The 14,361-nt window shown below is 39.5% G+C and overlaps 1 protein-coding gene across 8 annotated transcripts in view; it reads left to right on the forward strand.

Annotated features, from left to right (window-relative positions):
• THADA (THADA armadillo repeat containing) overlaps positions 1-14,361 on the forward strand; it is a 362,922-nt gene that overhangs the window by 260,530 nt on the left and 88,031 nt on the right. For all 8 annotated transcript variants that reach the window (XM_064277151.1, XM_064277150.1, XM_064277147.1 and 5 more), the window contains one exon: positions 6,414-6,508. In XM_064277151.1, coding sequence (XP_064133221.1) covers positions 6,414-6,508 — 95 coding nt within the window. The remainder of the gene's footprint in view (positions 1-6,413; positions 6,509-14,361) is intronic.

Raw genomic sequence — 14,361 nt, forward strand, 5'->3', positions numbered from 1 at the left:
TAGTCTTTGAAGCATCCCAGGAGACTACCAAGGTTGTCAGCCTGTGCCAGGTCTAGGGAAGACACAGAACACATCTGCCTGGCAGAGGTCTCTAAAGATTACCAACCTTTCCTCTAGTCATTTAGAAATTTAAAAGAAAATTAACTTAGCTAAAAATCTCATGACAACCAGGCTCTTCAGACTTGGAAGTCAAGTCAGTTTCCCCAGAATGTTCCCTTACGGTTCTATATGGCTCTACAGGCAGGAAAATATCCAAGGTAAGAAGCTACAACTCTAGCAGGCCACCTGGGAGCAGGCAGTAAATTAGTACACTAAGACACACCCAGTTAGTGTGAAGTAGTCTGTCTCCTGCAAGCCTGGCCTGCCTTGCTCCTGTTCTCACCTTCTCAACACATTCTCTACTTCTTCCTAAGCTGGTCTCCCCCAGTTCCTAGACAGGCCAAACCGATTCCTCTCACATCTGTTGCCCCTTTTCAAAATCCCCTTGTCGACTTTTATCTATCTAATTTCTTCCCATTTTTCATGCCCCAGTTGGAATTACATCAAACCAAACCCATTGTCTTCGAGTCAATTCCAACTCATGTCAATCCTACAGGACAGAGTAGAACTGCCCCATAGGGTTTCCTAGGAGCAGGTGATGGATTCGAACTGCTGACCTTTTGGTTAGCAGCCTGAGCTCCTAACCACTGGGCCACCAGGGCTGTTGGAATTACATAACCCCTACATAAACCCTCTCCATTTTTCCAGCCCACTCTGGTGTATTCATTCTCTTAACTCTTTATATTCTGTCTCAAAGCTTGTCTTTGTTTCTGCCCCCAAAACTAGATAGAGTTGTCCAAGGGGAAAAACTTCTCATGTGTATCTCCTCCCCAGCGCATACCTCACAGCTGAATGGACAGGACACATTCTGTTGCTATTTGCAGGCCCTCAGCTCAGTCCTGGGCTAGATATCTGATGGTTCATTAATTTATCTGTCCCAGGGCTAACTCCCTGCATAGGGTTTTCTGACTTTCTTCTCTTAGTGGCTTTTTCATGGGCGGGGGAAGTCCCAACTGTTAAACAGTGGAAATGCTAGAACTGAGAATGGTATCACTAAAGAAATTTTCATAGACTATGGGCTTTCCATGGTGGGTAGAAGAGTAATGACAGGAAGTTACGATTGAGAGACTTCAGAAAAAATAAAAGATAGTGGCAGAATTGGAGACCAAACACATTCCAAATAGGTAAAAATCTTAAACTTTGTTATGCCAGTTGACCTAGATGTCCCCCAAAACCATGGTCCCCAGATCCCTGCCCCTGCTACTCTGTTCCTCAAAGTGTTTGATTGTGTTCAGAAACTTTCTTAGCTTTTGGTTTACTCCAATTGTGCTGACTTCCCCTTTATTGTGTGTTGTCCTTCCCTTCCCTTTACCTAAGATAATTCTTGTCTACTATCTAGTAGTTTTTTATCTAGTTAGTGAATTCACCTCTCCATCTCTCCTTTACCCTCATAACCATCAAAGAATATTTTCTTCTGTGTTTAAACATTTTTTTGAGTTCTTATAATAGTGATCTCATACAATATTTGTCCTTTTGCTGACTAATTTCACTCAGCATAATGCCTTCCAGATTCATCCATGTTGGGAGTTGTTTCCAGGATTCATCATTGTGCTTTATCATTTCATAGTATTCCATTGTGTGACTATACCATAATTTGTTTATCCATTCGTCTGTTGATGTGCACCTAGGTTGTTCCAATTTTTTGCTATTGTGAACAGTGCTGCAGTGAACATGGGTGTCCATGTATCTATTCGTGTGACAGCTCTTATTTCTCTAGGATATATTCCAAGGAGTGGGATTGCTGGATTGTGTGGTACTTCTATTTGTAGCTTTTTAAGGAAGCGCCAAATGGATTTCCAAAGTGGTTGTACCATTTTACATTCCCACCAGCAGTGTATAAGTGTTCAGCCTGTCCACAACCTTTTGAATATTTATTATTTTGTGTTTTTTGGATTAATGCTAGCCTCACTGGGGTGAGATGGTATCTCATTGTAGTTTTGATTTGCATTTCTCTAATGGCTAATGATCTTGAGCATTTCTTCATATGTCTGTTAGCTACCTGAATGTCCCCTTTGGTGAAGTGCCTGTTCATATCCTTTGCCCGTTTTTTAATTGGGTATTTGTCTTTTTGCTGTTGAGGTTTTACAGTATCTTCTAGATTTTAGAGATTAGAGCCTGATCGGATATTCACATCCAAACATTTTTTCCAGTCTGTAGGTTGTCTTTTTTACTCTTTTGGTGAAGTCTTTTGATGAGCATACGTGTTTGATTTTTAGGAGCTCTCAGTTGTTTAGTTTCTCTTCTGATGTTTATGCATTGTTAGTTATGGTTCGTATTCTGTTTATACCATGTTTTAGGGCTCCTAGCATCACCCCTATTTTTTCTTCCATGGTCTTTGTCGCTTTTGATTTTATATTTAGGTCTTTGATCCATTTTGAGTTAGTTTTCGTACATGGTGTGAGGTATGGGTCTTGTTTCATTTTTTTTCAGATGGTTTTTTTTTTTTTTTTTTTAATCCAGTTATGCCAGCACCATTTGTTAAAGAAACTGTCTTTTCCTCATTTAACAGACTTTGGGCCCTTGTCAAATATCAGCTGCTCATAGGTGGATGAATTTACTTGGCAGTATAATAGGTTCTAAAATCAGGTAGTGTGAGGCCTCCCACTTTGTTCTTCTTCAGTAATGCTTTACCTTTCTGGGGCCTCTTCTGTTGTTTTGTTTTTATGTAATTTTGGCAGAGTTGGACCTTGTATGCATGACATAAAACCCAGAAGACATAAACAAGGATATTGATATATTTGCATAAAACTAAGCATTTCTGAATTGTAAAAAATATTCTAAAGAAAGTTCAAAGACAAATGACAAACTGGGAAAACATATTTGTAACGTATGTGACAGACAGAGGGTAGATTTCCATACAAACCAAAAGGAAAAAGCTTCTACAAATCAAAAGGAAAAAAAAATCAACAAATTAATGGACTGGGGATTTGAACACAGTTCACAGAAAAGGAAATTCAAATACCTTTTTTTGCAAAGCATGTGAAAGGATGACCAGCCTCGCTCATAATAAAATAATTTCAATTTGAAACAGTGAGAGATTATTTTTCACTTATATTAGCAAAGGTCAAAACAGTAATGCACAATGTTGGCGAGATTGTAGGAAAACTAGAATTCTTAGGCACTGTTGGTGAAAATGTAAATTGATAACAGCCTCTTTGGAGAACATCTTGTTGAAATGCATAAACCTTGATCCAGCAACTCCTCTCTAGGAATTTCTCCTCTGGATATTTATTCATAAGCATGAATCTCATAGACAAAGGTATTTATTAGAGCATTATCTTAAGTAGCAAAGAATCTCAAACAGTCTCAATTCTTTCTGTAGGGGACAGGTATGCCCACAAAATGGAGCGATGTACAGCCATTAAACCCACGCATCTGTCAGTTTGTCGTAATGTGGTGGCTTGTGTGTTGTGCTGATGTTGGAAGCGATGCCACTGGTACTTCAAATACCAGTAGGGTCACCCATGGTGGATAGGCTTCAGCTGAGCTGAAGACAGACAAGGGAGAAGGACCTGGCGATCTACTTCTTAAAAAATTAGCCAGTGAAAAAACCTTATGAACTAAATGAACAGCAGCGGAAAATTGTCTGATACAGTTCGGAAAATGAGCTGCTCAGGTTGGAAGGCACCGCACAGTGGCTGCAACAATGGGCTCAGGCATAACAACAGTTGTGAGGATGGCGCAGAACTGGGCGGTGTTTTATTCTGTTGTACATAGGGTCACTATGAGTAGGAACCAACTTGATGGCACCTAACAACAACACAACCATTAAATAAAAAGCAGCAAATCTCTATATTCTTAATAGAATGATATTCAAAATATACTAGTAGAAAAAAGTAATGCTCAGAACTCAGTATGGAGTAAACCGCAATTTACGTAAAAACAAAACAAACCCACTGCCCTCAAGTGATTCCGACTCATAGCAACCCTATAGGACAGAGTAGAACTGCCACATAGGGTTTCCCTGGTGGATTCGAACTGCCACCTTTTTGGTTAGCAGTCGAAAGCTTAACCACTGCACCACCAGGGCTTCAGAAATAAGCAAATGGTATTTTTTCTTGTTAGGTGCCGTCGAGTGGGTTCCAACTCATAGTGACCCTGTGTACAACAGAACAAAACATTGCCCGGTACTGCGCCATCCTATGTTTGTGCCCACTGTTGCAGCCACCATGTCAATCCATCTCGTTGAGGGTCTTCCTCTTTTTCACTGACCCTCTACTTTACCAAGCATGATGTCCTCCTCCAGGGACTGGTCTCTCCTGTTAACATGCCCAAACTACATAAGGCAGAATCTTGCCGTCCTGGCTTCCAAGGGGCAGTCTGGCTGTACTTCTTCCAAGACAGACTTGTTCATTCTTCTGGCAGTCCATGATATATTCAGTATTCGTCAGCAACACCATAATTCAAAGGCATCAATTCCACTTTGGCTTTCCTTATTCATTGTCCGTCTTTCACGTGTATACGAGGCAGTTGAAAATGTCACGACTTGTGTCAAGCACGCCTCAATTCTCAAAGTGACATCTTTGCTTTTCAACACTTAAAAGACATCTTTTGCAGCAGATTTGCCCAATGCAAAAAGTCATTTAATTTGTTGATTGTGGATCCAAGTAAGGTGAAATCTTAGCCATAGATTAAAAACAAACAACAGCAACAACAAAAAATCCACTGCCATAGAGTCAATTCTCACTCACAGCGACCCTATAGGACAGGCTGGAATTGCCCCATAGGGTTTTCAAAGCTGTAAATCTTTACGGAAGCAGATTGCTGTATCTTAGATGCCTGTGAATGACTAGAATGTGCCTGGAAGGGTATTCTAGAAAGTAGGGATAGTGGTTGCCTCAGAGAGTATGGGTTGAGGGTGGAGGTGTGGAAAAGGGATTTAGTTTTCCATGCATGCCCTTTTGTACTCTTTGAATTATACCAGGTGCATGTGTTACCTGTTTTGTAAAAAAGCTAAGTGCAGGTATGAAATTAGGCCAGATCCAAGTTATCGTATAAGCTGCTGCTTACAGTAGGGTAGGAGCCAGGGGGCAAGCAGATACTGTACGTGAAGCAAGCCAGTGGTATAGAAATGGAGTGGGTCAGCAACATCATAGAGACCTTGAAACAAGACGGTTTAGCTTCAAATGAGAAGTACCTGATACGCTTTTCATGCCAGAGCATATGCCAACCCCAGGATATGGGCAGTTCAGGATAGAGATGTGGATAAACTTTCGGGGAGATGATAAAACTGTTCATTTACAGGGAATGAGAAGGAGGGTTTAAGGATAAAGCCAACTGGAAATCCACTAGTCAGAACACTTATGCCAGTTTCACCATCATTCCCTAACCTTATGTTGGAGGCAGAGGAGAAGGGCAGGAAATTAACATTTAAGCATCAACCATGGGCCAGGCGCTGAGGTGGGCATTTTGTGTGCTGTGCCACACTGAACGCTCACAACTCCCACGGAGGTGATACTATAGTTCTCATTTTGCAGGTCAAGAATCTGATTCAGGTCACAGAGATGAGTGGCAAAGGCAAGATTCAAACCCAGGTCTGCCCCTACTGTTTTCACTGATCCTGCTGAATCACTGGGCCCTTTGTGGTCACTATAAGTGGAGGCTCAGAGTCAGGGGCCTTCAGTGCTGTTCTCAAGAGACAGCCCTCGTTCTTCCTTTTTTATCTAGACCCCCAAATCTGAGCCCACTTACTTTTTTCAGCGTATGGTTCCGAGAATGAAATAAGCTTCTCCGTTTCTTGAAAGAAGAAAAAAATCCATTTATTGGGAAAAGACTATCAGCTCATGTTGTTAATGCTTGCCAGCTCCTTATTGTAAGTTCATAGGTACAGTTCGTCATGTCTGAGTGTGCTTGCCAGCTCCTTACTGTAAGTTCATAGGTATGGTTCGTCATGTCTGAGTGCAGTTCTTCTTACTCAGAGTGATTTTCACGACGAATGATTTTTTTTTCCATTTGTCCTCTTAAGAAGGGAATAATAGCATATAGTTCCCCCACCTTGGTTTCCAAATAGCTGGGATAGGATGTTGGTTTTTGTCTGTTTGTTTTCAGTTTATTTGGAACCAGAGCATAAAATTTTATCTATATTGTTCATGCATAGCCTTGAACTCCATCATATGCCCTTGGACTTTGAGTTGCTGACGTTCTCTCCATTGATGATTGTCTTTTTTTTTTTAGCATTTGTCTTAACTCCCTTAGCCCCATGACATGCCTGGTAGAAAATATCCATTTCCTGCTTCATATGACCTAGGCTTCTCATATGACCTAGGCCTCCAGGGAGGAAATAACAATTCATTTTCTGCTCTTTACCTTCCCAGGCAAAATCCATGTTTGGTGACCAGAGCTGTATATATTGATATTCTCTTCCTGTTGACTTGCTGCCTTGACAAACCCGCAAAGGGCAACCAGCCAGGTATGATTCATAGTTATATCACATTTTGGAATGGTTACAGGTCTTTGAAATGTAGGTGGGGTTTTGAGTGGTTCTACCACACACCCTCCCACTCTCTACTTTTTGAGACTAACTGCACATTAAAATTAAACAGAACATTATAGTTCCCTCATAGAAGCTTCTCAAGGAAGGTTGTCCTCATTGAGTTGGAAATTTTGCTGTTTATTTTCTCTTTGGTCATTCAGGGAAGAACGTGAACTCCACTCAGATGTCCTCTGTGTCCCTAAGACCTTGACTCTTTGGTTTCATGCATTTTCTTTGAAAGGTCGTCATTGTCAATAAGTGTGAGTTCATTCTGTGGAGATAACTGAGCTGGGCTCATTTGATGCTGGTGCCTGGCTATTTGAGACTCTGTCTCAAATCCACCCCTACACCCATACATGTATGAATTGCTATCTCAAGCTCTGACTTCATACATGTTCCTTAGTCATGTGTGTTTCTGGGTATGGCCCACAGATCCATGTACAGTTGTTCTATTTTAATCACAATTCACAAAGTGGCTTTCTTAAAATAAAAGGGAGAAGGGCAACTCCAAATGATTTTTTTTTTTTTTTTTTTTGATGTGTTTATATAAGAGGCCGCAGGAAGTGCTGTACATGAGTTCCAGGCCACAGACTGAAACTGATTTTCATCAACACAAACTGGAATGCAGAGTAATGAGCCTGCAACTGGTTAAAATCAGCCTCTTCTAATTGATTAGGCCTGTCTAAAGGAGGCTACAATTACAAAGTCAGATTCTGAGTACAAGCAGGCCAGGCTTTTCCTCTGTTACATTTAGTCTGTCAATGATTTGTTGTCTTCAGTAAATATATTCAGGCTGTCCGAGTCCAGCTCTGTCCATATGGAACCCTGTTCCCAAATTCAAACCAATTTAAAATGCTTGAGGGGTGTGCAGAACTGTCTTACCCAGATCGATGTGTATTAGCCCACAAAGCCCCTGTGGCCGTGTAGAGGTAATACAAACACTCCAAGACTTTGATCAGATCCACATCCCTGGGCAGGGATAGCTGTCGTATCTGCTTGGTAGAATAGAATCATTTAGCTTTATGGCTATCAGACAGTCCTGGTTTATGCCTAGTGTCCCAGAACAATTATGAACAGTGCCCCCTATACTCTCGAAAGTGTCCAAGTTTCAACAATATAGATTATAAGTTACCCTAACCACGTAAGGGACCTTAGAGTTGTACTCACTTTATTTAAAAAAAAAAAAAAAATTTTTTTTTTTTTTTTTTAAATAAAGTGAGTACAACTCTAAGGTCCTACACTTGAGCTAATTGGGATCAAGGGATTATAAGGAAATTATGAATCAAATGTTAGGACGTGCGTCATTTTAGGTTTCCACCATTTCCTTATTTCAGTTCTAAAGTCCATAAAAAAAAAAAAAGTCCATATAGCTTTATAATTCTTGTCTGCCTATGTATCTAAAGGTAAAAGAGTTACTCACTACTTACAAATCCATTCATTGGGATCCTGTCAGAATTGCATGATTGACTATAATCATTAGTTTATTTGAACTGAGTTTTCCTTAGCTTATTAGCACCATTATTCCTTGTCCAGCAGGGTTAACCCTTGAATGTTGTAAAATGCCCTTCTCCGTGTTGCAACTACCCATCCTTTACTGATCAGCTGGGATCATCCATCAAGATGACTTTGGTCTTTCATACAAGCTCTTAAGCTTATACCCCAATTAAATGTGATCACAAGCTGCCTTTTATAATTCAGTGGTGTTTCTCTTACATCCGTGTAAGCATTACTCCTCTTTAAGTTGTTACTCTGCACAGTAAGATGTGAGGGGATGGGATGTTTTTACTCTTACTCTAATATGACAGCCATAGCTCTAAATGTTTGTCCTATACTGCCCGGTACAGCAGTCACTAGCCACATATGGCTCTTGAGCACTTGAGAAGGGCTGATCCAAATTGAAATATACTGTAAGTATAAAATACGTGCTGAATTTTGAAGACAGTATTAAAAAAAAAAAGTAAAATTTCTCATTAAGGGCTTTTATATTGATTATATGTTAGAATGAGAATATTTTTGATGTACTGGGTTAAGTAAAATGTATTAAAATTAATTTTATCTGTTTGCTTTTGCTTTTTTAAATGTGGTTACTATAAAATTTTGAATTATATTTGTGGCTCATATTTTATTCCTACTGGGCAGCACTGATTTTGCTCATTCCTTTGAGAACTGCCCTCATAAACCACAGGACGTGTGTGTGTATGTATCTGTATGTATGTGTGTATTAAATTTGGTAGCAAATTTCCTTCCTTTGAAGATGGATTAATATTTTTAGAACCAACCAAATGTCAAATGAAATGGTGATTAAGATAGATAGCACTGTTTGGGTAAAAATCAACTGGGAGCTTAAAGTAATGAAATCGATTGTGTATTTCATAAATTGTTTCCAAAGACAGTTTGAGCAGTAGATAAGTGTATCACCAAATTAGGTGATCATTCATTCGATATGTGGATTTCTATATATTTTCAAAATAATGTCATATTATAGTTTCACCTTGTAAGCTCCTGGAAAGAATGGACCATATCTTAGATTCTTTATCCCTCAGGTTAGCAACAGGCCCTCGTGAAATGGGGATGTTGTTAACTGACTGATTGAAATGCGTAGTTCTTATTGGTTTTTAGAATAGTAACGGTTGTCATCAAGATACAAGTCTGATTTCAACCCGGGCTTTAAATCAGGTGTTAATTCATTTTCTAAATGTCTGTACTTATATCATGTGTACGTATTCGTAAATATGTGTATATCTACCTCCATTATTAGATAGACATATTTACAAATACATACACATGATATAAGGAAAGGGACGGACGTTCAGAAATTGAAGTAACGTCTCCATAAAAGCTCAGAATAGGACGTATACTCCCCTTCATTAGCCCTGAGGCCAAATGTTTCAATTCCGGCTCTGCTGTTGACTAGCTTTCTGACCTTAGGCAAGTTGCTTAACCTCTTTGAGGCTTTTTCTCATTTGTAAGTGGGGATAATAATAGTATCTATATCTTAGGTGGTTGTCAACTAATACATATAAAGCCATATGTAAAGAGTATGCTTTATGGAAGACTTAATATAGTGAAAATGTCATTTCTGCCTAAAGCAGTCTACAGATACAATGCAATCCCAACACAAGTCCTAACATCATTCTTTACTGAAATGGAAAATCTAGTGACCGACGTCATACGGAAAGGAAAGAAACCCCAAATAACCAAAACAATATTGAAGAAGAATAACAAAGCAAGAGCCCTCATACTTTCCTATATCAAAGCATACTGTACAGCCACTGTAATCAAAACAGCCTGGTGTTGGTTCACTGATAGACACATAGACCAGTGGAATAAAATTGAGAACCCAGAAATAAATCCAGCCATCTATGGACAACTGATTTTTAGGCAAGGGGTCAAAGTCCATTCAATGGGGCAAAAATACTCTCTTTAATAAATGATGTTGACAGAACTGAATATCTGCTTGCAAAAAAGTGAAACAGGACCCATACCTCATACCATACATCAGAACTAACTGAAGATGAATCATGTTAAATCTCAAATCAAATGTTGAACCTAAATCTATAAAGTTCCTGGAAGAAGACATAGGGAGAAAACTATGGGACCTAATCTTGTGCAAAAATAGGGTAACACACGTAACAACAAATGCAAGAAAAGCAGGAGACAAAATAAATGGGACCTCATAAAAATTAAAAACTTAATACTTATCAAAAGAGTAAAAAGACGGCTTACAGACTGGGAAAAAAATCTTCAGAAGTGACATATTCGATAAGGGTCTGATCTCTAAAATTTATAGAAAACTTCAACAATTCAACAACAAAAAGACAAAACAACCCATTTATAAAATGGGCAAAGGACATGAACAAAACCTTTGCCAAAGAGGACATCCAAGCAGCCAACAAACACATGAAAAAATGTTCATGATCATTAATCCTAAGAGAGATGCAAATCAAAGCAACATTGAGATACCCTCTCACCATCTCAACCTGGCTAAAATAGTATTGATTAAAAAAAGAAAAACAGATTAACAACAAATATTGGCAAAGATGTGGGGAGATTAGAATTCTTATCATTGTTGATGGGACTGTAAAATGGTACAACCACTCTGGAAAATGATATGGCGCTTCCTCAAGAAACTAGAAATAGAACTACCCTATGTTCCATCAATCCCACGCCTAGGTATGTACCCTAGAGACCTGAAAGTAATAACGCAGACATATGCACACCTATGTTCATTGCAGCACTATTCACAATAGTGAAAAGGTGAAAACAACCTAAATGCCCATCAGCAGATGAATGGGTAAGCAAAATATGGTACATACATACAGTGGAATACCACGCAGTCATAAAGAGCAATGATGAGTCTGCAAAATATAACAACGATGGTTGTGGAGGGCATAATGCTAAGTGAAATAAGTCAAGCACATAAGTACTAATATTGTATGATCCCTTTTTTTATAAAACAAGAATAGATACATATAAAGAGACCAATGTTCATTAGTTGTTAGCAGGGAGAGGTGGCAGGGGAGCACGCTTTAGATCATGGATACTTGTTATTTTTGGTGATGGGACAAGTGGCAGTGAATGCGGATATAGTGAGCACAGCACGACCAAATTAAACGATGTCACTGAGAAGCGCTCAAGAGAAAAGGATACCTGTACTAAAGAATTTGACATGCATAAGATGCCAACAACTTCAACAAAGACGGAAAAATGAGTGTACGATCACATCCGGATGAGTATAGGTATGTAAATATACAGGTAGGTACAGGTTGTACATACATGAGAACAGACAGAAGTATCTATGTTACATACAGATAGTGTGTGCAGGCACATATGTTCAGTGAAGACACAATTACAGATACTCCTCAGACATAACCAGGCACCTCCTGAGATTGGTTTTCTAGGTTTGAAAGCTTAGGACGGTAGTCTCATGGGACAACTCAAGTCAGCTGAGTTCACAAAGTTCATATTCTACATCCTAGTGAGGTGAGTAGCATCTGGGGTCTTAAAAGCTTGCGAGCAGCCATCTGTTGGTCTCTACTTGTCAGGAGCAAAAGAGTAAGAAGGTAACCAAAATCTCAGAGAAGGAACAAGTCTATAAATAAGGCTGATAGCTGACACAAGCCACAGCCTCATCCACCCTGAGACCAGAAAAACTAGGTAGTACCTGGCTACCACCGCTGACCATTCTGACAGGAGTCACAATAGATGGTCCCACATAGAATGGGAGAAAAATGTAGAACAAAACTGAAATTCTTTAAAAAACCCAGACTAACTGGACTAGTTGGAACCAGAGGGCTCCCTGAGACTGTCATCCTGAGGTAACTCTTTAAACCTTGAACCAGAACTGTCCCCAGAGGTCACCTTTTAGCAAAATAGCAGAATGGCACACAAAATAAAGGATATTCCCTGTAAGAACAGTGCTCTGCTATATGAGACCAAAAGGTCAACATTTACCCTAAAGCAAAGATGCGAAGATGAGGGGGCAGGGAAATGAGAGTACTGGAAATGGAACAACCAGAACACATTTAAAGAGAGTATTGACACATTGTGAAAAATGGAACTAATGTTAAGAATAATTTATGTGAAAATTGTTAAACGGGACCTAACTTGTTATGTAAACTTTTACCAAAAACTCAGTAAAATATATGTATTTTTTAAATTATTTTAAAAAAAGAAAAAAAAGAGTTGCTCCTAACATTTGAATTGTGGTGTTGGAGAAGAATATTGAATGTACCATGGACTGCCAAAAGAACAAATAAATCCATCCTGGAAGAAGTACAACCAGAATGCTCCTTAGAAACAAGGATGGGAGACTATATCTCACATACTTTGGACATGTTGTCAGGAGGGGTCAGTCCTTGGAGAAGGACATCATCAAGCTTGGTAAAGTGAGAGCAAAAAAGAGGAGGACCCTCAATGAGATGGATTGACACGGTGGCTACAACAGTGGGCTTAAGCATAATGATTGTGAAGATGGCACAGGACCAGGCAGTGTTTCGTTTTGTTGTACGTGATGGTCACTATGAGTCGGAACTGACTTGATGTTACCTAACAACAATATTTGTGTCATGAAAATTCAAAATGTTTGCTCTTTAGAAATCTAAAAGAAAGTAGGTAATCTAGGAAAATACTGGTTAGTGTCTCTATTGGTTTTATTATAAAAACTTTGCTTTTATATTAAAAAAAAGGTGCTTTATATGGCACAGAGTAAGTGCTCAATAAATATTAACTACCATCAATATTATTAACCAAACCCAATATTATTAACTAAATCCATATTATTATTACCATCCTTATAGTAATTAGCTGGTAACCATCTAATCCGGTCCCCTGCAACTTGGCCGAATTGTGTTCAACCCCTCACATTCACAGTCATCATATTCTTAAACATCTTCAGAGAAGAGGAAATGCCTGCCTTCCTACAAAAGCATCGAACTATAACATATCCGGCTGAGAATGTATCCAGTATCTCTGGAATCCACTGGATTGGGGCTGCCTGTGCCCCTCTGACTGATGCAGAAAAGGGTTATTTTTTAGTTGTTGTTCATTTATTTTTTCATTCATCAGACATGCTAGCATCAGCCATGTGTTGACACCTATATCTGGAATGTGTCTTGGATTTACAAGTAGGTGTGATAAAGGATGGCAGATGCTTTAAAGGAAGTGTGTATGGGATACACTAAAGAAAGAAAGGTCATTTCTACTTGGACGAGCAGGAAAGGCTTCATGAAGGAGGAGGCTGAGACTTGGTTGAGCAGAGTTTTGACAGATGAGTAGGAATTTGCCAGATGGGAAAGTAGAGGAGCGTAGCCAAAGCCACAGAGGCACAGATCAGCACGGCCTTCAAAGAGCTAGGTCAGTGTGGCAGGAGTGTTGGTTCGAGGCCAGGTAGGTGACTAAAGTGAGGCTGGGGAGGCAGGACCTCAATCACAGGCCAAACACTAAGCAGCTTGGGCTTGACGCTATAGACAGAGGAAATTAATGGAGGATATAAGCTAGAAAATGGCGTTACATATTGTCTAAGACAAGCTAACTTTTCTCTTTCTGTGCCCTCATCCTCATAGAATTCTTAAAACCCTGGCGGAGCTAAGTCCCTGTTGTCACACAAAAAGAATGTAACTGCAAATGCATTCCACTGAATGTCAGGGAGATTGGCCCACGCATGGGACCGGTAATCAATACTGGGGGCTTAGCAGGTGGGAGATGTGGGAATGGAGCACGAGACAAGAATCACAGGCAGCACCCGGCTAGAACTAGTTGTTTCAGATTGGTGGCGTTATAGGAGGGCTTCCCCCTCTTATTCCCATTTTACTAATGTTATGGAACATAGCTCTGTTTCATTTGTGTGTGTGTGGGGGACGGGGTGTGTGTACATGTATTTAAATGTGAAATGCATTCAAATATGAATCTCGAAGGGAATTAATTAATCCAAAAGAAATGAAGTAATAAAATTTCAAGGAAACTTTTTTGGGTGGTAGAGAATTTGCTCCAGCCTTCTCAAATCGTATTCTGTAAGTAACCTTGGAAGGCCACTCCTACCTCTAAAATGTCTTTGAATCACGTTGAAGGGCTGGGGCATAAACAACATGAAAAGCAGTGAAGGGGAAAGGCAGAGAAGGTGATTAGAAAAGCTTAAGATAATGATGCGTTTTGTACAATTCAAACTTTTATCTTAGGACTTGCCAATCATTTGAGGTTTCCTCAGCCATTAACTAGGTCTTAAAAATTCCAAGTCTGAGGGTTTTGTTTTGAGTTTTAAAGTGACTTAAACCCACAAGGACTGTCTGTCC

The sequence above is a fragment of the Loxodonta africana genome, chromosome 26 (assembly GCF_030014295.1).
Source record: "Loxodonta africana isolate mLoxAfr1 chromosome 26, mLoxAfr1.hap2, whole genome shotgun sequence".
Lineage (NCBI taxonomy): Eukaryota > Metazoa > Chordata > Mammalia > Proboscidea > Elephantidae > Loxodonta > Loxodonta africana.